At 33.6% G+C, this 22,579-nt stretch overlaps 2 protein-coding genes across 4 annotated transcripts; one reads left to right on the plus strand and one right to left on the minus strand.

Annotated features, from left to right (window-relative positions):
- Positions 1-213: 213 nt before the first annotated feature.
- Positions 214-6,639, minus strand: LOC128158459 (alpha-1,3-mannosyl-glycoprotein 4-beta-N-acetylglucosaminyltransferase-like protein MGAT4E). 2 transcript variants are annotated; one of them, XM_052821318.1, is made up of 5 exons: positions 5,963-6,639; positions 2,410-2,535; positions 2,288-2,316; positions 1,589-1,757; positions 214-1,342 (listed from the first exon to the last, which is right to left on the minus strand). In XM_052821318.1, exons 2-5 carry the CDS (start codon positions 2,507-2,509, stop codon positions 222-224), a joined length of 1,419 nt encoding a protein of 472 aa, XP_052677278.1. In that variant the 5' UTR covers positions 2,510-2,535; positions 5,963-6,639; the 3' UTR covers positions 214-221. The 2 variants fall into 2 exon arrangements, with proteins under 2 accessions (XP_052677278.1, XP_052677286.1); XM_052821326.1 differs by lacking the exons at positions 2,288-2,316; positions 5,963-6,639.
- LOC128158444 (sodium-coupled monocarboxylate transporter 1-like) lies at positions 3,112-20,580 on the plus strand. 2 transcript variants are annotated; one of them, XM_052821307.1, is made up of 16 exons: positions 3,112-3,159; positions 11,547-11,615; positions 11,902-11,953; positions 12,197-12,264; positions 12,386-12,466; positions 12,606-12,679; positions 12,801-12,941; positions 13,206-13,335; positions 14,152-14,240; positions 15,432-15,544; positions 16,069-16,139; positions 18,177-18,263; positions 18,790-18,974; positions 19,635-19,738; positions 19,850-19,968; positions 20,284-20,580. In XM_052821307.1, the coding sequence occupies exons 1-16, from the start codon at positions 3,127-3,129 to the stop codon at positions 20,455-20,457; spliced, it is 1,590 nt and encodes a 529-aa protein (XP_052677267.1). In that variant the 5' UTR covers positions 3,112-3,126; the 3' UTR covers positions 20,458-20,580. The 2 variants fall into 2 exon arrangements, with proteins under 2 accessions (XP_052677267.1, XP_052677260.1); XM_052821300.1 differs by lacking the exon at positions 3,112-3,159 and adding an exon at positions 10,715-11,362.
- The last annotated feature ends 1,999 nt before the right edge of the window (positions 20,581-22,579 follow it).

Below are 22,579 nucleotides of genomic sequence, written 5' to 3' on the forward strand. Positions count from 1 at the left end.
TCACAATTTGATTCGCTTACTTTAACTGAATTTTCTACCAATACACTTTTGTTTTACGTAAAACATTGCCTTAGGTCTCCACATATAACTTCTAAACGTATCTGATAGCGTCCAAGGAACGATAACTGTCTGTTTTTTATATATAAGGTACACAATACTCGGACTTCAACACAATTAATACGTTTACTTATTGTGTATTCTTTTAACACTCTGTCAGTTATTCACAGTTTTATTACTTGCACTAGTATATTCCGCAGCATTAACCAATCTGTCTGTCTGGATTTCACAATGATTGATAAACAACTAACATTATACAAAAGATCAGTATCAATGGTATCTACAAAACCGTCTATGAACGCCCACTGCATGGTCAAGTTTTTACACTCTCTTGTGTCCATGTTAAATTCTTGCCCTGTCGTCAGAATGCCGGACATTAATTTGTCCGTATTAATATAACTTCCAGTATTAACTACAATCCGTTGAATTAATTGAGGTTTGAGGAAGAAAACTGTGACGTAACTTCCGGTTTGAAATCCATTTGACCAAAAAAACGTGTGTGGGTTCCTATCGTATACATATTTTAGTTCATGGTCATTATATTGGCGCATGTCTGTGAATATTTTTGCAGCGGGATTAATGGTTTTGCTTTTGAGCATTTCTTGCACTACTTCTCGTCTGTTGTAGTAAGAAACATTGGTACTTTCGCCCGTTTCCACGTAGGAAAAGAGGGCTTTCTGTGGATATTGGAAATAAATTTTATATATGTTCAGTCTCTCTTCTGTCGTCAGCCTATCGTATGTATGCAGAGCATCTTCGGCCATCGTTTGTAAATGATCTGTGCGAAACAATCGTCCATATTGAGGATTTTCTGAAAAATGGATCTGATCCCATTTAGTTTTGAAGGAATTCACATACATACACATTGTCTTGAAAAAATATGTCGCACATGTTGAACCTGGCCGAAGTTCGATGAAAAATTGGGAGAGACCTCTTGAATACAAGAAAAGAAAAGCGTCGTCTATGTTGCTCTTTGCAGAATGGAGTGAAATAAGTTTGTTGGCCTTTCGAAGACTAGAATACAAATATTCATCGAAGTAAATATCAGTAGCTGGTCTGATTACTTGAATCAACCCATCGTCGACAAAATCCTGATATCGTCTGCCTAATGCTTCCTGTAGTAGGAATCTGGTTCGATCCTTGGTGAACGGCAGGTAGAAAATGATGACGTAATGTCGTCTGTCCTTTATTCCAGTAGTCTTAAGAATTGAACCAATGGTTTCCCTTGCTAGTTTGAAATCTTTAGGATTGGTGCTATTCAGACGAATACCAATAGTGAGGAAAACTAAGGGAAAAAATTGTATTTATCATTCATTTAATTTAAACATTAAATATTAAATAACATTTAATACTTTTAGACAGATTATTGTCTAAAGGAAAATAATTTGCGTTTGTATTATTCACTAAACACATTTACTTTTTACCCAGCTGTTGTTTGTGTTATTTAATGGAAAAACAATTTTCTGTGTGCTTTCAGGGTTCATTTTCAGCTTTCAAATTTATTTTACCCGTTATATTTTTACTGGCACACCTTTTTCAGAAGTCGGAAGTCCAAGGAGATCTACTATGTCACTGTCTGCATGCTGGATAAGTTCAGAAATTTTCTTTAACTTTGGAATTAGCAGTGGAGGATCCATTATGTTGACAGTCCCGTTCTCGGACATACGCTTTTGACGTTCACGCCGAAGTTCAGGAGAAGTCTGACAAAGATCAAATCAACTTTAAATGTAATTTAAATATATTGAGAGTATACTTTCTAAAACTTTTATTCGCGTTAAAGTTATTACCACTGATATTAGTCCGAAATGTCTGATGTTTTTCTGGCTTTTTTTAACGATTTTGATATTTACTTGCCAGGGTTTCATGCAAGTAAATATCAAAATCGTAAAAAAGCCAGAAAAACGTTTCCTGGCAAGTAAATATCAAAATCGTTAAAAAAGCCAGAAAAACGTCAGATATTTCGGACTACACTGATATGCAAACTTTTTTCACTTACACGCTTTATGTCACTTTTTATCTTCCAAAATTGATAACTTTATTACGTAAATATCACAATAGAGATACATTGAAATTGATTTCAGATGATCTGAAATTTAACCATAGTAAAAATGCACTAGCAGATTGTATTAAATTTTCCAATAAAACACCTATGTTTTAAATTGATCGATGTAGCTATTTGTGTAAATGTTATTTACTGAAATGAATATTACTTTCTAAAGGTCATATTTACCTGAGCTCTGCGAGTTGATGATTTTGAAACTGAAAACAATAATAATCATAAAATTTATGCATCAATATTTATGAACCATTAGACCATTGCCAGAAAGGTATGCGCGTAGATAATTAAATCACCTGAGTGAAAGACCAGCATCTGGGAGATGATATAAACTGTTAAAACCGTCACAAGCAAGCGAAACAGTCCCCGCAAGGCGAACTTTATTCGTATTGCCATTCATACAACAAATGGGCGCCTCCACCCTGCACCAAAAAAATATATATATATATAAATATCCACGAAAATTGATACCCTTGAACATTAATAAAACCACAGCAGATTTCCAATGAAGACTAATAGGTCAACAAATAACCAATTAGATCCATCTACAATTAAAGAACACAATTTTTTTAGCTAGAATTTTTTTTTAATAAAGAAAAGATCTAAACACATAGTTCTACTTTTTTTCAATATTCTTAGCTATATTTTCTCAAGAGTTTTTATTAAAAGGCTGGGGTCATCATCGTCAAGTTTTTTAATGAATTAGCAAAAAAAAAGAAGTAAATAAAACTGCATTGCATGTACTTCACACAAAACAATAATAATAATTCCATTTTGTACGGTTTGAAATACTCTTTTACATAAAACTGGACTTCCATTCCTTTTACAGTGATTGACGAATAAGTTCAGGGTCAATCGAGAACTTAGGAACTACGCCTAGAGGAGATGAGACAAATTGAGAATAAGGTGGAGTTGCATAGGGTCCATCAGAGTGGGAGGAAGCCGGCATATCCGGAGAAAACAACTGTCCAAGCGGGCGACCACCAAACCTTTCCGGATAATACGACTATCGCATGTACCTATCTAGCTCTCTGGAATCAGGAAAAGTTATACATATTGCAGATAATATATAATGAGGCTATTAATCTTTCATATCACATATCCAAACCGGACTAATTCTATTGTTGTTCGGTAGAGGGCAGGCAACACATTCATTGATTTGCAGTATTTCAATTAATATATATGAAAGAAATGAATGGAACTGATGAGGAATTCTTTGAACATAATTATACAGCTTTAAAGTTTAGTGAGTCTTTTTATGTACCATCATGAATGATATATGGAATAACCAAAGCTTGCCATTCATGGCGCTTATCACTAACATGCAATGTATCCGGTATGACAAGAATTTTAAAAGTAGACAGTAAAATGGTGTTCGATCAGAGGTTGGATGTGTAGTCTTAAATAGGAGGGAGAGGGTGGTCATCAAATTAATCATCAGATCTTTCTTAATTTCTTAGACATGATTTGTTTAAGCCTAACTGTAAGTTATCATTATGTAAGAAAAAAAACACATATTAAAACTTTGTTTTAAAAGTGGAAATGACCATATATCTTAGAAACTGTTAGAATCCTGACCCCTAAACCATATTTATTCTTGTTCCATGTGTTAAGGGGCATCAAATGGTATATAGGTCATGAGCCCTGGGGATGGTCTTGACCCCCCTTAAACAGGAAGTGCCCAAATATCTTGAAAACGGTTAAGATCCCAACCCCTTAACCATATATATTCTTGTTCCATGGGTCATGTTGGTTCACCTGATGTATAGTAAAGGACCCCTGGGGAACATCATGAAACTTCAGAAATAAAAATAATAAAGTTCTAATTTTTTTGTCTGTAAAATTTGACCCATGTGGGTCATCCCTACTCCCAATGAATGCCTTGTTCGATTGGGAGACTTTATAATCGCCCCGATTATAACTACATCTTGTTTTAGTTGGCTTTGTCCTTATCATGAAAATATGTTTATGATTACAAATTTTATTGAGCACCTTATAACGACATTGTTTTCTCGCGTGTTTTTCCCTCTTAAAGATAAGAGATCTCTGATCTTTATCACGTCAAGGTCATTGACGGACAAGCAATTAGTGCTAATACACATTCTTAACGAGTTAAAGCTTTGATGTGCGGGTATATACGATAGATTCTAGGATCTATATACCGCTTGTAAACAAAATCTATTTTGAACTTAACTCTAAAAGAGACTAAATCGATACTAATTCCGGTGAGTGTTACTATCGATCACCCTTAAAAGACTAGAGAATTGCAAGTAAAATGATTTGATTAGAAATATTGAAATGAGCTTTTCATTTTTGGAATTCCACAGTTATCATTGAGATTCAAATGGAATGTGTGTTGAAAGACCATTTCCGTTCCACACTTTCATGCAGTACCCTTTGTTGAAGCTGTAGCAGCTCTGTGTAACATGAAAATCCCTAATTAAATCTTTTCATTTAAATTATATATATTTTTTATTAACGAGGCGTAAAAGCTTTACGGAGCTTGAACGATCCCGCTTTGATTAAAACGATTCAGTTCATTTTCTTATCAATAAAACACAGCATACCGTTATATGTTATATGAATGAAAGTAATAGTTTAATATGTACATAGTCAATAAGATAAGCACTTGAATTATAGCCTTATAATTAAAATTTTATGAATAACGTTATTTCAGTATACACGTAGATAATTCAGACTCTGTAATTTTGTTCTGATTCATATTAAATATAAATGAAGGATATATATGAAATTATGTTATCATGGTCCATGTACTTCAGATTGTTCAAAATTCATTTGAAGTTATTTTTATACTTAATAAAATCGTAACTGTGAATCTAACCAATAGAACAGCTTAAAAATTCATACATAATAGTGTTGACAAAATCTATGACAATAATCAGAATCATACTGGGGTCAGAATAATTTTTTTCTAGATACCACGTGACATATTTAATACAATACATTCAAAATGCCTTGGTCTCATTGACTTCAAAATCTCAAAAAGTCAGTTTCTCTTATGTAACATGCATACGTTCATTTCGAAAACAGAACAATTAGATCCACGTATATATTGGCTTTATATGAAAAGAAATAAAAGTTAAATGGGTCTTATTCATTTACCAATGCAAAACCTCTTTGTTATATGCATATGGAAAAGATGACGTATTTGTGTAAGCTTATACACCCCTTAACTTATTTTTTTTACCATAGAAAGAGGCAGTATGAGAATCTTTTGTTTCTTTTTTGAAATGATAATTATGTAGACATACTAAATATAGCTAGCGCCCACTGCAGGCCCTGGGTTTGAATGCGACAATGAGTTTCTTAAATGAATACACGAATTAGTGTTTAGTTTACAGTTTATGTTTATAGGGAATTTGAATTTTCTTTTTCTTTTTTTTAATTCGTTCTGATACTTTTTGAAATTGCTACATTAAAGCAAAGTTAAGTTAAGAACTAAAGTAAGTTGACCTCATATGAAACACCTAAATTCAAACGATCGATGTTTGGGAATCTTAATCAAATTCAATACATGTAGGTAAAATATCAAGAGGTATCTTTTGTAGTTTTAAAATTTTAAAGTTAGATTCAAAGTATTTCGTACACAATTCATTGCAGCAAGTATTGTTACGAGGAATTAGTTTTAAATAGTGGTCTGTATCCCTTAGGCAAATTGTCCATAAAACTATTTGCTGCACATAAATGCTTAAGAAAAATTAAAAAAAAAATCTTTAAAAATCAAGTTACAGAAATGTGCAAAGAAAATTGACTGATAAAAATCTGCATACAAAATAATAGAAAAAGAGGAAATTATCAAAGCAACAAAATATGAACTAAAACACTTACTGTGGGTTGTGTAGTTAAATACGAAAAGTCAGACTTGGATCACCGTTAATTTGATTACATAAAGTAGCACTATGCTTGTAGTCTTTGAGTACTGCTGAAAACACCGCCCGGACGAGAACTGTCAACTGAGTCTCAAGATCTGAGAGCCACAGCAATAACGACCTTTAAAAAACTGAGACAGTGGTTCAAAGTATAATTGCAAAGCATTGATCGCCATCGATTGGCTGAGGCACTCGACTTAGGTCTTCAGTTATTTTAATTTATTTTTAAAACAGATCAATAAGCATCAACAGAAATGTATAATAGGTTTACGACTCTCGACCTTTTTCAATTGTTTATCTAGCTTTGCTACTGGACGCTATCGTGTAACGATCTAGGCAGGATATATTCGTTCTGCAGTGGCTTAGTCACAAATGTAATGAAGGAGCTAGAATCAATGGAACGTATATGGATAACAAGTAAACTATTATACAAATATCAGAGAAACATGCACAAGTCTATAGAATTCCAATTGTGTATACACTACTTAAGTTTGCCCGATTTCACATAAAAGTATTGTTTTGTTGAAACCCCTGACGCATTTTTACACAATTCACCAAAGTCCTGTAAGGATATGCAAGAAATAATGAGATTTATTCCATGTTGTTTCCACGATAGCGTGTTTTACATATGCAAAGTGTTTGTCGAACGTTATGCACCAATATGTAATTAATTAATTTGAGGAAAAAAATTCCAGACTATTAAAGGCGTGATAAAAGAATGTCTTTTGTCGATAACAAAATTTTCATTAAATTATATATATATATATATATATATATATATATATATATATATATATATATATATATATATATATATATATATTTCATCTACATGCATGTTAAGGCAAAATTTTTAGGTCTGTTTTGCAGTTACAGAGATTCAATGATTTTGTAGATATCTTAAACGACCGACATTTGTCTACTGAAAGAAAGTCATCAAAGAATTTATGAACTTCTTCGAAGAGACTTTTGCTCATCCAAGTACATATATAATCTGTTGATTTCATAGATGTTAACGACTTAAACCGTAAATGAATTTTTAATAAAAATCGGACATTTACTAAATTTAGACATAAGATGACATATTGCACTGACACATGTTGAGCAATGGCATAAAAAGGGACGCTTGATTTTAAAATGGTGAAAACAAAATCGTATTCAGCAAAGTGCATGAGTAACAGTCAATTGGTAGATTGAAAGAGGAATGTTTATTGAGGAAAATTTTTAATATCAAGGCTGAAAACTGCAATCAGATGAACTTAGTTTTACAGACGGCAATACTGTTTAACTCTATCATAGAAACGTAAAAAAAGACTACGATAAAAGAAATGGAGACTTACAAAATTTGATGTGGAAGAAACAATCTATACATATCTACATTCTGGAGATGGAAAAAATATAGAAAATAACAGTAACAGATTTGAACTGTTTGAGGACAGCAAACAAACCAAATGAAGAGAGTATATGAAAGTCCACAGTTTTGAGTTAAATTAAAAAGACATCTCATTCAAAACAGTAGTTATTCTAATAAGTCTTTTAATCTTTCTATGTTATAGCACAATGCCATTTCCCAGATTATTGATTAAAATAAGGATAGGAAGAAATTATTTTCACCAAATAGGTTCCTTTGTGACAAATAATGACCACTCCATGAGTCGATATTCCCCTGATATAATATCATTTTGCTAAATAGAATATTATACATATTTCTTGCTCTGTGTTTGGCTGTTATATATCAACATTCCAGAAAAATAAAAACTGTTATAAACACATGGGCTGCGTTTTACAAAAGAAAGACCAAATTAATGAATGCTAATTAGTCACCAACTAATCAATGATTCATTCTTATGGCTTGAAAATATAATCATGGAAATTAAAATATTTGTAAACAAATGGTGTTATGTCAATTGTGTACTTTAAAGATCATTTTACGAGTCTATAAATATTTACGACTTTGTCGTAAGTTCTTTTGTAAAATGCAGCCCTGTACTTTACTTACGGGATGAATATCACTTTTGATTTTTTTTTCTACAATGCTACGCTTTTTTATTAGCTCACCTGAGCCAAAGGCTCAAGTGAGCTTTTCTGATCACAATTTGTCCGTTGTCTGTCGTCGTTGTCGTCGTCGTCGTAAACTTTTCACATTTTCATCTTCTTCTCAAGAACCACTGGGCAGATTTCAACCAAATTTGGCACAAAGCACCACTAGGTAAAGGGATTCAAGTTTGTTCAAATGAAGGGCCACGCCCTTTTTAAAGGGGAGATAATTGAGAATTACTGAAAATTTGTTGGTATTTTTCAAAAATCTTCTTCTCAAAAACTATTAGGCCGGTAAAGCTTAGACTTGTGTGGAAGCATCATCAGGTAGTGTAGATTCAAGTTTGTTCAAATCATGGTCCCCGGGGGTAGGGTGGGGCCACAATTGGGGGATCAAGTTTTACATAGGAATATATAGAGAAAATCTTTAAAAATCTTCTTCTCAAAAACTATCAGGCCAGAAAGATTCAAATTAAAATGGAAGCATCCTCATGTAGTGTAGATTCAAGTTTGTTCAAATCATGGTCCACGGGGGTAGGGTGGGGCCACAATTGGGGGATCAAGATTTACATAGGAATATATAGAGAAAATCTTTAAAAATTTTCTTCTCAAAAACTATTAGGCCAGAAAAGCTCAAATTTGAGTGGAAGCATCATCATGTAGTGTAGATTCAAGTTTGTTCAAATCATGGTCTCCGGGGGTAGGGTGGGGCAACAATTGGGGGATCAAGTTTTACATAGGAATATATAGAGAAAATCTTTAAAAATTTTCTTCTCAAAAACTATTAGGTCAGAAAAGCTCAATTTTGAGTGGAAGCATCCTCATGTAGTGTAGATTCAAGTTTGTTCAAATCATGGTCCCCGGGGGTAGGGTGGGGCCACAATTGGGGGATCAAGTTTTACATAGGAATATATAGAGAAAATCTTTAAAAATTTTCTTCTCAAAAACTATTTGGCCAGAAAAGCTCAAATTAAAATGGAAGCATCCTCAGGAAGTGTAGATTCAAGTTTGTTCAATTCATGGTCCCCGGGGGTAGGGTGGGGCCACAATTGTGGGATCAAGTTTTACATAGGAATATATAGAGAAAATCTTTAAAAATTTTCTTCTCAAAAACTGTTAGGCCAGAAAAACTCAAATTAGAATGGAAGCATCTCAGGAAGTGTAGATTCAAGTTTGTTCAAATCATGGTCCCCGGGGGTAGGGTGAGGCCACAATTGGGGGATCAAGTTTTACATAGGAATATATAGAGAAAATCTTTAAAAATTTTCTTCTCAAACACTGTTAGGCCAGAAAACTCAAATTAAAATGGAAGCATCCTCAGGAAGTGTTGATTCAAGTTTGTTCAAATCATGGTCCCCGGGGGTAGGGTGAGGCCACAATTGGGGGATCAAGTTTTACAATCTTTAAAAATATTCTGGGAAAGTTTTCGGTCCAAAACTCAGTACTTATTGTGAAAGCACATGTTATGAGATTAAAGGTAGATTTAAGTTTGATGAAACCATGATTCCCTAGAGAATAGTGGGGCCACGAAATGGGGAGGGGGGGGGTTATAGGAATAGAGAAAAATCTTCTTACAGGTACAACAACAAAAGGGGCTTGGTATTTACCAAAAAATAAGAGGTGGATAAAAATTGGCAGATTTTCAATTTTTTTTTAGCAAGATCTACTGTACTCAGTTGTCAAGATATTTTGATACTATAATGCTAATTTGATCAGAATTAAGGCAATTGTTGCTCAGGTGAGCGATGTGGCCCCTGGGCCTCTTGTCATCTTTCCTGTCGTCCATGAAATTTCACGTTTCTGCCTGTGTTAACTGTGCTACCTAACGTTAATAAACAACATGTCTGTTTCAATTTGTCAATAAATCATATATTAAAAACAATATTGCTGGAGGATCAAAACGATAGTTAAAGCTACCCTCGAAGTCAATTATTTCTTCGCCCTTCGGGCTCGATGAAAATTTTACTTTCCGGGAAGCAAAATCCTTTTATTGAACTTTTTTTTTTTTTTAAAACTGTAGTTTTAAAATGCTTATTGTTGACACATACATGTATGTTTGCCAAAGGTGTCGATGATCTTCGAGGGGGCAGGGTTCCACGAACGATCACTTTACCCACAGCTACTGCCATTTTCGAGGATCGAACTCCAGTCAAGCGGTGTGAAGCGAGTGCGTTTATTCTTACGCAATAGAACAACAGTCATTTAGATTATAAAAAAAAATCCACGGATTTCATTTAAGTGTTAAATATTTTACCAGGTGTTCAATGGGTCACATATATTCTCGAAGTCCTTAAGTTTAAAGAGTTTTCTGATGAAAAAAAAATGCTATCGTAAGTAATTTTGGTCATTGTGGATACAAGGGAAAATTTGGTTTTCTTTCTCATCTCGTTATCTACCTTACAACCAATCAATGCAGTGATAAACTTTCTTCTTGATCCTTTTTAACAAACGCACACAAAAAAATGCATCAGTTGACGCGAGCGTGCACAGTCATACACTTTACTTCTTTTAGGAAAAGACAGTATGATAAATATTTATGCAACCGAATAAGATATAGAGGTTTTTTATAAATTGAACAGTAAATGTCGGTCCACCACGGGCAAATTTCGGGTTTGTTTGTCTTTGTCTGGCTAAGTTTGAGGTGATACTTAGAGGGTCTCTAATGAGATGCATGCCGCCCGGGACCAGATACCTCATCACAAAGACAAACACGGCCATTCAAGCAAGGTCAACATTGCGCAGTACCCCACTCAAGGGGATTCAACATTCCGGCGTATACCCAATGCGGTGCTTATCATTTCATTCACGACTACTTATAAGTAAATCAGCGTACAAATCAAACACGTCTTAAACCAGGGTGACTTATTACCAAAACGATTAGATAGGGGGACTAGGAGCAGCTGCTATAGCTGACAAGAATAGGAGCAAGTGTTGGGGTGTTCAAAAAGGATATACAGCTGCATGAAAATAAAACTACCCGAACATGGAGGAAAACAAATTTCAGTTGGCGGACTATATCATCTTCGGAGTGATGCTATTAATTTCTGTCGGCATTGGAGTGTTCTACGCTTGTGCAGGAGGAAAACAACAGACGAACCGGGAATTTTTAATGGCAGATCGTAGCATGAGGTCACTTCCGGTTGCATTATCTGTTTTGGCCAGCTTCTTTTCCGCGTCAACACTTTTGGGCACTCCGGCCGAAGTCTATGTTTATGGAATCCAATACTGGATTTCTGTATTTGGCGCTATCTTAGCGCCGTTGACCGGCGCTTTCTTATTTGGGCCGATGTTTTTTAAGTTAAAACTTGTTAGCGTTTATGAGGTGAGCTTTAGAAAAGGAAGGCATTGATTCACTCTCGTGTCCTCCATATGGACGTACTTTTTGTCAAGACCCTTTTCCCCGCGTTTTTATTTTTGAGATGGAATCTTTTTCATTTCATTTCAGTTTATTCACTGAAAAATAATTTATCAATATTTTATTTCGATTTTTTTTCTTTCAATTTCAGTATCTTGAGTTAAGATTTCACTCCAAGTCCGTCCGTTTGTTTGCAGCAGCCTTGTTTATCTTGCGACTGGTAAGAGACAAATTGAAATACATTCATTTTTTTTTATATAAATGATTGTTTATTTTACATGTTTGTGTAAAGTCGGGTAAGTTGGATGGTATTCAACCTGACGACCCCCCCCCCCGGCCCTCAACCATAATTTAGAATCCTATATTATTTTCTGTTACAAAAGTAGCATATGAAAATGTATACGAATATTATAGCTCATCAATAGTTTACCAAATAAAGATTGAAGAACCCTAAACTAGTTTTACCAGATACATGTATATCTAATAACTGTACTTCTTTGTTGTAGATTATGGGAATGGGCATCGTTCTCTACGGACCTTCGACAGCTCTAGGGGCAGGTATTTGTTCTGAATATCTTTTTTTAGTTTTAATTTTTGAACTAATAATATCTAGTGTATATAAAAGAATTGCATGCTTTACTTTTGATTTTTGACACTTACACAAGTACTCCTTCTCAAACTTGAGTAATGTTTGTCAGGAAGGGACTGAATACTTCCGGTTCGTGATTGTTTATTTGAATGGTTTTCTAAATTTATTAATTTACGACATTATGTGTAAATAAATGTCTCATTTTATTGCAGTGACGGGATTCCCAGTATGGGCCATTATTTTAGTAGTGGGCGGAGTCTGTACGTTTTACACGACGCTGGTTGGTTCCTCGCCTCTTGACTCATAAACAAACACATAATAAACAAAATTGTATACAAATGTCTTTTAAACAATATTCATCAAAATCAATCACTACTAATTATGAGGTCCTTAATTTTTAGGGGGGAATGAAGGCCGTAATTTGGACAGACGTCTTCCAAACATTTGTCATGTTCGCCGGAATGCTGGCCGTTTTTATTCAGGTTTTGTAATGAGACTGTAAAACGCATTGCAAGTTAAACGCACGCAACATGGCAATTTAAATACCACTGTTGAAGAAAATTATGAGCTCACAATAATCATATAAAATTATTAAATTTCATGCAATAAATATTTCTTCAGGGATGTATAAAGGTGGGTGGCCTTGAGCAATTGTGGAACATAAACTACCAAGGCGGGAGGATAAATTTCTTTGAGTACGATACATGTATTTATCTTTATAACAATTTTTTCGAAGAAAAACTGAGCGGTTGTCTAATTTTCTTCCTAAACAAAATCAATGTGTATGTCAAACTGACACATCAATTTTTTTTAAAGTTTTGATCCAGACCCTCACATCCGCCAGACATTTTGGTCTTTGACTATTGGGATGTATTTTGTATGGCTGTATCCATACACTGTGGATCAACAAATTGTTCAGCGATTTTCTTCAGCGCGCTCCCTAAGCGACGCAAGATTGTAAGCAACTATCACCAATCTACCTCCTTGATATCAACAATTAAAATGTCTTTAAATACTTTAGGAATAACTACTGTTACTCTTATTAGGCAAGGTCTGACTCTGTGTTTGTCAAATATTAGTTTTATATTTCCATTCGAGCACTATGTAAATAGTTTAACTGTACTACGTCAAGAATGTACATTCAAGTAGAATAATAGTTACTGTGTAATGAAATTCTTGAAATCAATTCAGAAAGTTGAAACGTCAACGTTTTGTTTGCAGTGCTTTGATTTGTAATGTTCCCGGAATGTTTCTTCTCATCACGCTGTGTTCTTTCACCGGTTTGGCTCTTTATGCCAATTACGTCACATGTGATCCTCTTAAAAATGGCGATGTAGCAAATGAAAACCAGGTATATCACAGAGATTTCAAAATTTATTTTAATTAGAGAAGTATCCACATTTCATCCCAAATATTCGTATTTTAAACATTTTGGTCAATATAAAATAAAAAGTCTTGATATTCATTTTTAATATAAATTTTATGTAATGCATTCTATTCAGGTAGCTAATTGGAATTCCATCACATATTTTTCCATGGAATTTTGATTGTGAAAGAAAATCAATAATTTGAGAGATTCTTGCTAGAAAACATTAATAGTTTTTATGTTATTGGGGATATATTCAATTAAGAAATTGCATCATATTTAATGAAGAAGGACAGAAAAAGCTGGCATGATGCTTGGGGTTGAAATTGTCTTGAATTTTAAATTTAAAAAATAAAAAAAATATAAAAAAGAGGATTTTTCCATTTAAGAGGGTTCGATAGTCGTGGCAATTTTTAGACTGTATCGATCTCTTTTAAAAGGAGAGCTCTCTGTAAAAATATTTAAAAAATGATTAAATTTATTGGCTTTTTCTCTCCTAAATAATACTTTTATATAGTAAAAGGCATCTTATCTTAAAGTTTAAAAGAAAATTTGATGGCTAATTTGTTAACAACCCAGCCTCCTTAAACACAAAAGGGTTTTTTCGCATCTAGCTAATAGACATAATAGTATTTTACAGTCAGGAAATTCTTATTTTCCTCATTTCAGTAAAAAAAAAGTATGATTTTTCTCCTCGACTTTTTATGTAGACATGACTTAAAATTATTCATAAGGAAACATGTGACAGTGTACATATGTATAAACATGCCTCGATCGTGAACTGTTGTTTTCGTATTCCAGCTCTTACCACACTTTGTGATGGAGGTGTTTCAAGATCTGCCAGGCCTACCTGGGCTTTTTGTAGCATGCATGATCAGCGGTGCTCTTAGGTATATATAACACGTACAAACTATGTCTTTTTTTAATTTTAAGCCTAACTGTTGTAATTATAATGCAAATTTGCAAATATAAGTTAAAAAATACCAGATCAACAGCAATACTGGTTTTGTGGGGTTTTAAGACGAATATCAACCACTGTAAATCCCAAATATCAAGTTCTTCAAGTACTTTATTTTCATAAGGCACAGTCACTCTTCATCGGATAACAGAAGCTTCTGGCAGGTTTTTTTTTCCAAATTTGATCGTCTCTGGTTGCGCCTTATCTGTCCATTTTCGTATTTGGGCAGAACATATCCAATATCCTGTGAAGTCCGTTCTTTCCAAAAGAAAAATATTGCGCAAGTTCAAATCTTGGAACGGTCACCGCCTTGCAAGTTGTCCGTTAAAAAAGCGGTATTTATACGTGTTTTGTGCAGTTTTTCATCGTCCTTCCTTGAATTTGAATTCTGCTTCCGTAGATTTCCGATGGACTCAACCAGATGACTACCGAGCTTGATTGGTATGACCGTTACACAACCGTTTGTCTACCGTTAAAAATTCTATCTGAAAACCGTTTCTTCACTTGTTATTGTTTTTTATTGGGAACTGGGGTGGGATATGCATTAGACGTAGCATACATGTATATAGTCAACAGGGAAGTATGTTAGTAAAAGCAATATGAGCTGCATTTTTCCTTCTTTTTTTTTTTAACTAAAATGTTCTTTTCTACAAAAATGACAAAAATATCATGGTCTTTAAATTTCTGTTTCTGTCATATTTTTGTGGAAATTGAATTATTGTCGTCCTGTACAAAAATTCATTTGCTAAATATTCCTTAGAAGAGAAATATTTCCTTTGACAAAAATTAATGATGTTTTCAAATCTTATTTATCATAAAAGTTTAAGTTATATGCAGACTTATCATACTAGCAGGTTTTAGCAGCAAAATAAAATTCTAAAAAATACAGCTCATATTGCTTTAAACGGTTGGTAATCTTGTCCGTTTAATACACGTTAAATACAATTATTGTGAAGCAATGATGACGTTTTTCACAAAAGGATTGCGTCATATCGTTGTTGGTTTTTTCGTCCGTGGGCTTTATCTGGTGAGTGTGACGGGGGAAGTTCCAATCAAATTCAGCTCTATTTAATTGTCAGAAATTTCATGATATAAATAAAATGTTTTCGTTATCACTTTACAGTTCGATTTCCTCCATGTTGAATTCGCTGGCTGCCGTCACGTGGGAAGATTTCTTGAAATTGAGATTCAGCTCTTTGTCAGAGAGGAACGCAACAAAAGTCACGCGAACTCTCGGTACAGTGTTGCATTTGGAGATATGACAATTTAGACGCTTTAAACTAATTAGACATTTACTGTGTTCAATATATTACAACTACTTCAACTGCACAAATATTCGTGTGTATCGATTTTCACGGATTTAGTGAAAATGACACCTTTATAGATTGTACCTTAATATGTAGCCTGCCACTCTATAAATATAATGTGTTATTAAATATTGCACTTCAATGAATTGATAATATGATTAATCAACTTTACAACAAATTCCAAGAAAACTGGTGTTCAAGGAATATTGTCAAAATTATATTTTTGATCCTATGATGAAAATTCAAATTATTAATCATTTAATGTAATACTATTTTCTTCGGTTATATTACACACGTAACGATACAAAGTGGATTTCACTTGCTTACGGAAAAAAGCGAGACACTAGATTTTTTAAAATGCCTAAACCATTTCTTTGCTTAATACAATTCCTTGACATTTGTAAACTATTGATTGTGTTTTGAGAATAAAACGATTTTTGAACATTTTTCCAGCGTTCCTATATGGTTTGCTTGGTATAGGAATGGCTTTCGCTGTCAAAGAGATGGGTGGTACAGTTCTACAGGTAACGTTAATGTCGGTTTAACTTATTTCAAATATTGACTTTCTTTTCTCGGTTAGTAGAATATTTCAGGTAATCAATAGAGATCACGAGAAAGCTGTTAACCTTTTTTCTTTAGTCTTCGGACTGCATACAACTTAAGGTACTTGTGAAATGTCCAAAACATTACAATAGGAAAGGGAAAAAAATATATTTTAATGAAAGATAATTGTAATTTTTCATTTATTTAACAGTTATAGAAAGTATAGAGAATATTTGGTACACGTCAGGCTTGGGGCGAATTACATTGTAAAGTAATGCATTACTTTACCATTACTTCATGAATTTGGGCATTAAATTACCATTACCATTACTTGATTTTCTTGAAGTAATGCATTACATTACCATTACATGAGTAAAGTAATGCATTACCATTACCATTACTTTTTTTTAAAGTAAAGCTAATAAAGAGTTTTTGCAAATGTTTCAAATATACAACACTCTTTAACATATCTACAGCTTCATGCTCAGTATCAGGTTCAAATTCAATGAATAAACAAGAGTCATTCTTTATTTGCTCAATATATAATTATATTGTGGCAATATGAACAACATATTACATAAGTAAAATGATATTTTTAGACATTTGGCATGATACAATATCAGATATGAAATAGAGACACAGGATAACATGCGTAACAAAAAACAATTTATGAAATAATGTTGCGGTTGTTAAAAGCTAAATATAGATATATCCCCAGATTACACAAATCTTTATAATTTTGGACACTTAATTTTATTAATTTATAAACAGATGATTTTTCCCAGTTATATTTCTTAATATATTTTAATCGTATTTCTTTTTACGGAGGACACTTTAAGACAAAAGATTGCTGTTGCACTTTTTGATCGAAGTTACAAAGGGTTCATCTTTTAAATGCATCCATCTTCCGGGCTATACTAAATAAATGTTTTGCAGGAGCAGTCAAAGCTTGGACTGGAAAATACTGTTTGACGATCTTTATCTTAGGATATATTAAGTGCAATAAATCTTGTATTTTCTATCAGTCCAAACTAATGTACAGTGTAATTAATATACAAGAGAGAGAGAGAGAGAGAGAGAGAGAGAGAGAGAGAGAGAGACAGACAGACACACAGAGAGAGAGAGACACAGAGAGAAAATAAGTAAGATTATTTTCAAATGGGTTATAATATTGGGAGTGATATTGAATTTTATAATGGATGGACAGTGCATTTATTTTGCTTTTAAAGGTGCACGTCGGTCTCCTCTATTCTATTGTGACATAGCGAAGGGAAGGGGATTGGGGTGTTTAGCAATTCTTATAACAATAGATTGTTTTGAAACTTAGATTATCCTGGGGGCAAAGTGTGTTGTTGACACATTTCTTATTGAAGTGCAAACTAATTGGAGTAAATTGTTTAAATGATTAAAAACTCTTAATAACAACACTCTTAAAAATTTTATGAAATTGTGCTGTTATCTTTATTAATATAAACAATTCAAAAATGAATTTTAAAAAACCCTTTTTAATAAAACATGTACAATTAAAACATTTCTTTCTTAACTAGAATTATTTCTTTCTTCTTTAAAAATAAATTTAATCAAATTCAATTTCAACTATTCATTTATTCATCACATTTTTTAAAGTGAACATGCATAAATACGCATAGTAATGCAAAGTAATGCCATGTAATGCCAGCATTACATTAGATTTTGGAAAGTAATGCATTACATTAGCATTACTTGTAATGCTAATTTTGAGGCATTACACATTACTAGCATTACTTTGAAAATATGTAATGCATTGCAATGCATTACCATTACATTTAGCATTACCCCAAGCCTGGTACACGTATATAAAAAAAAAAAATAATCCTCATTTTTAAAAATCGAAATTTGAATGTCAATGGATTTTGTTTTTAGGAAAGTAACGCCACTGAGTATTCAGTGCGTATACAATGTAATAGATTTATTAAATTTTCTATGTAAAGAACCAATCCATGTTTCTTTTCATTTTTAATTTCCTTCCAATTGACCAGGCCTCCTTGGCTTTCAATGGCTCTGCTGGGGCACCACTAGTGGGCGTATTCATTCTAGGGGCCTGTTTTACCAGCTCCAACTGGGTCGTAAGTATGATTTTTATTTATTTGCATAAACTCCATCCTTTGAAGTCGAGAGAAACAAGAGACTCATAATTAAATTATGAGAAAGAAAAAAAATCAACTTACATTATTGCTTTTATATTCAGGACAGACGTATAGTCTGGTGCCAGCCTTTTACATTTATATCATTGTAGATGCATTTTCTTATATCATGCTAACAAACAATTTGTTAAGAATATACGACGTACCAAAATTGAAATATTGATTGACATAATGTGCATGTAACAGACAGTGTAAGATTCCATACATCTAATATCATATCAGACTTTTGGCTCAATGCTTCAGAATAATATCTAGCAACTTTATGATTTGAATTTAAGATTAGCCAATTTTTTTAATAACTTTAATTTTTTTATTAGTATTCCTTCCCTTCATTATTTTTTTTATACCCGTTTATTAATTAAAAAAAAACGACAATAATAAAAGAGAAAGAAACAACTTTGTGATTTGTGACGTATTATGTGAAATTTTATATGTATCTTTTACCCAGGGTGCCCTGGTTGGGGGTGTTCTGGGATTCGCTTTCTCCATGTGGGGTCAGATAGGAAAGTACCTCTCCCTACCAACAAACGCTCGCCTCCCCACGTCCACCTTGGGCTGCCACTCCAACACAACCACTGTTAATGACGTCATCATGTCGAGCGACTACAAGATAAATAACCCGGATCCCTCATTGTAAGAATGCTGAGCTGCATGCGTTTGTCATAAAAGTTACGATCAAGTTAAAAAATAGTTTAGCCCAATGGAAGTACCTTTAATGCATAAAATTAATACCAAACAAGTTCTTTAATTAAAAACTATTATGATAAGGTTTTTTTTAATGTTGAATTTATTTCATTAAGATTTGGGAAATTAATATGTTATCATTATATTTATATTGGTGTTAAGTCCGATGATAGGTTGGTTTGAAAAGCATGGAAAGAGTGCAGTGAACATAAGAGGTCAATGCCATAGAAAATCTTTCTTTGTAAGCAGGTTTCCTCACTCCTTGGCCAAATTTGGTTTTTTACTTCACCCCACGAGTTTTCGTCGGTAAAGATATACGTCATAAAAGGCAAAGATCAAACATAGTTTCTTGTTGTCAGCATTCTCTTCTTTCTTTCCTTTGACCAACCTGTCTCTTACGTCAACCAAAAACTAATGGTTACACGATGATATTAAACTAAGAATTAAGTCCTTTATATCCCATGCCATCATTAGCTAACTGCGGGGCCTTTTGAAATAGTCATTATCTCTCTCTACAATAGTTACCGTGTCAATTGTCATTTATTATTTGTTATGTAATGTGACTTTGTGGCATAGTTTTAAAATACTTCTTGCTTTTTTGAATTTCAGAGAAGGGCTAGAAAGGTTCTATGGGATTTCCTACTTGTGGTTCAGTGCCCTGGGTGTTATCATCACAGTGTGTGTCGGTCTGTTCGTCAGCTGGTGCACAAAGGGTAAGGGAGTATACAAGCATACAGTATTCATTGTGGTCAACACATTTAATTTATTAATTAACATGTTATAATTAAGGCAAGATTTAAATGTCTAACTTGCAAACATTGCAGGGCAAACGGAGAAGACTGGTAAAGTACCAGATCGTCTGAGGCTGAAGATGTGGGAGAATATTTGCATGGGTCTGTGCTTCCCACCACATATCCTCAAAAAAGAAATGAAACAAAAGCAGGTATTTAAACGTGTATATTTAGATATACGTAAACATACATGTACATGTACCATGTGTTGTTTTCTGATCCAAGGTCCGGAGTCCGTAGAAGGAATAAGTCTCTGCGACGATATTGCCAAATTGCTGAATACATGTGCGCCATTATAATGTTTTAACAAAATCATTTATGTTGTTTATGTTGTGTTTTATGATGATATAGAGTTGATTGTGTGGATTGGTGAAAAATATGACGATCATTATGATAGTAAAGTTCGATACAAGACATCTAACAAAAATGAACATGTGCAATTCGTATTGTTAAATTCCTACTTTCAGCTTCAAGATCAGCTAAAGGATGTCCCCTCTATTACCTATACATACAGGCAACCCAGGTCTAGTATACTGATTCTGCAGCCTTTGGAAGTTACATTGGATGTAAAACTAGATCAGAGGGCATCGAGTTCCGACGACGGACCGGATGCCAAAACTCAAGCAGACGACAACAATTAATACCTTGGCCGATTCCTCTAGTGTAGACAAAATATTGGCGAAAAGTTAGGAGGAAAAATGTTGATGACTATTGTTGAATCGGGTTATATTGTATGGAAAAGGGAAATAAAAATATTTTTAAAATGCCAATTTTTGAACTTACATTTTACGTGTAAAAAAAGTGTATACGCATTATTTTCAAAGCTATAAACTTCAACATGCTGTTCTTCTTCCCAGCAAAATCAGATGCATTCTTGGTATTAATCTAAATATCTTGTAAATCGGATCTCGCTCTTTTTGGATTAAGATTAAAGTGTAGTAAAAGTCCATAAACTGTCCTGATAAAAGTATATATATAAAAAAATAACGCCAATGTTGAATAATAAACAATTAAAATATTTCAAAATTAAACAATTAAACTGGGCAACATCATGGTGCAATTAAGTTACAACTAACATTGTTATCGGCAATTAAACGTTTTGGTCTTAGTACCTCCTTGCTGCGAGCTTAATAACCAACTGCAAACAGGTCGGGTGTACAGGGAGGTACCCTTCACCCTCGCCCCTCACTGCGTTGTTCGAGCCTGCGATATATTCTGACGAGAGGTTGATACTTTCATTTATAAACAATTTATAAACCGAAGAATTTTTTAAGAATGCTAAAAATATAATCAGTTTTATAAAAGTATAACATGTAATAATATTTTTAAAGATTTCCTTTATTAGCTCACCTGAGCTGAAAGCTCAAGTGAGCTATTCTGATCACATTTTGTCCGTCGTCCGTCTGTCCGTCTGTCTGTCCGTCCGTCCGTCTGTAAACTTTTTACATTTTGAACTTCTACTCTAAAACCGCTTATCCAATTTCAACCAAATTTGGCACAAAGCATCCTTATGGGAGGGCGAATATAAATTGCAGAAATAAAAGTCCGATCTGTATTCAAAGCGGAGAAAACCTTGAAACTGTAGAAAAAGGGGGGTGCATTTTTAAAAATCTTCTCAAGAACTACTGAGTCCAATTCAACGTAGTTTTGCTTAAATTATCCTTATGGCAAGGAAAATATAAATTGCAAAAATTAAGGGCTAATTCTGTTTCAAATCTGAGTTAATACGAAAATAATCAAAGTACTGAAGAACTGACGGGAGTTGATTTTGTCGATGTTTATTTATCTTGAAATCAATAATATGTTATTTTGCATGACAAGTACATGTAGTTTCTAATTTGTATTACGCACATTTTTATAATATGAATTTTTGGACTTTTTCGACAAGAATGTCTAGAAACCCCCATATGAATCATGTTAAATAATATTTAAAGATAAAATTAATTCAATCAAACTATGTATCAGTAATAGAAATATTTCTCGAAAATTTTATGGATCCAAGCAATATTGAACTCTAGTCTCGTTCAACCAAACGCTCGGCTGACACCGTAAATCTCCGACAAGGATTTACGGAGACAGCCGAGCGTCGAGTTGAACGAGACTATATTGAACTCTGGCGTAGGAATACATACGACTACAAAAAATATTTAAATTGTTCGTACCATTTAAAATCTGAATATTTTCAAGGTATTTATAAATAAGTTTCCTTGAAAAACAATGCTTTAGCATACATTACATCGAATTTATCGATTATTTTCAAGAACTAAGTCTTGTCAGCAGCAATGATTTGTGCTGAGGTCCAAACACTGATTCACTTTCGGTTTGTCTGAGTAACTGCATAGGAGAGTTGATTAAAATCAACTCCCAATAATAAAGGAAAGGCGTGTTTCAGCTTCGGGCTCGGCATCCGGTAAAATGGGTAGGCAAGACTTGGACTGGGCAAAACAAAAGATTGGCAGTTATTAATCTGCCAATCTCATTAAAATTTCAGGATAGTTGATGGACCAGTATATTTGGATTCGCTGTAAATATTGCTGCAAAATAATGCGTATTTGGAATTGACGATTGTCCATCTGCCCCGGCTTTTATTTTGCCACAGCCCGGGTTTGCATACCCATTTTACCAAGACTCGTATTCCATACTTCTAAAACGAGGTTCTTTGTTTTAAGCAGCCATGACATTATACGAAAAAGGGTCGATCTGACTATGATGAATTTGCTTGTTATGCAACAGTTCGCGTATGAAGGGAAGTTTTTGAAACAT

The sequence above is a fragment of the Crassostrea angulata genome, chromosome 1, assembly GCF_025612915.1.
Source record: "Crassostrea angulata isolate pt1a10 chromosome 1, ASM2561291v2, whole genome shotgun sequence".
NCBI classification, from domain to species: Eukaryota; Metazoa; Mollusca; class Bivalvia; order Ostreida; family Ostreidae; genus Magallana; species Magallana angulata.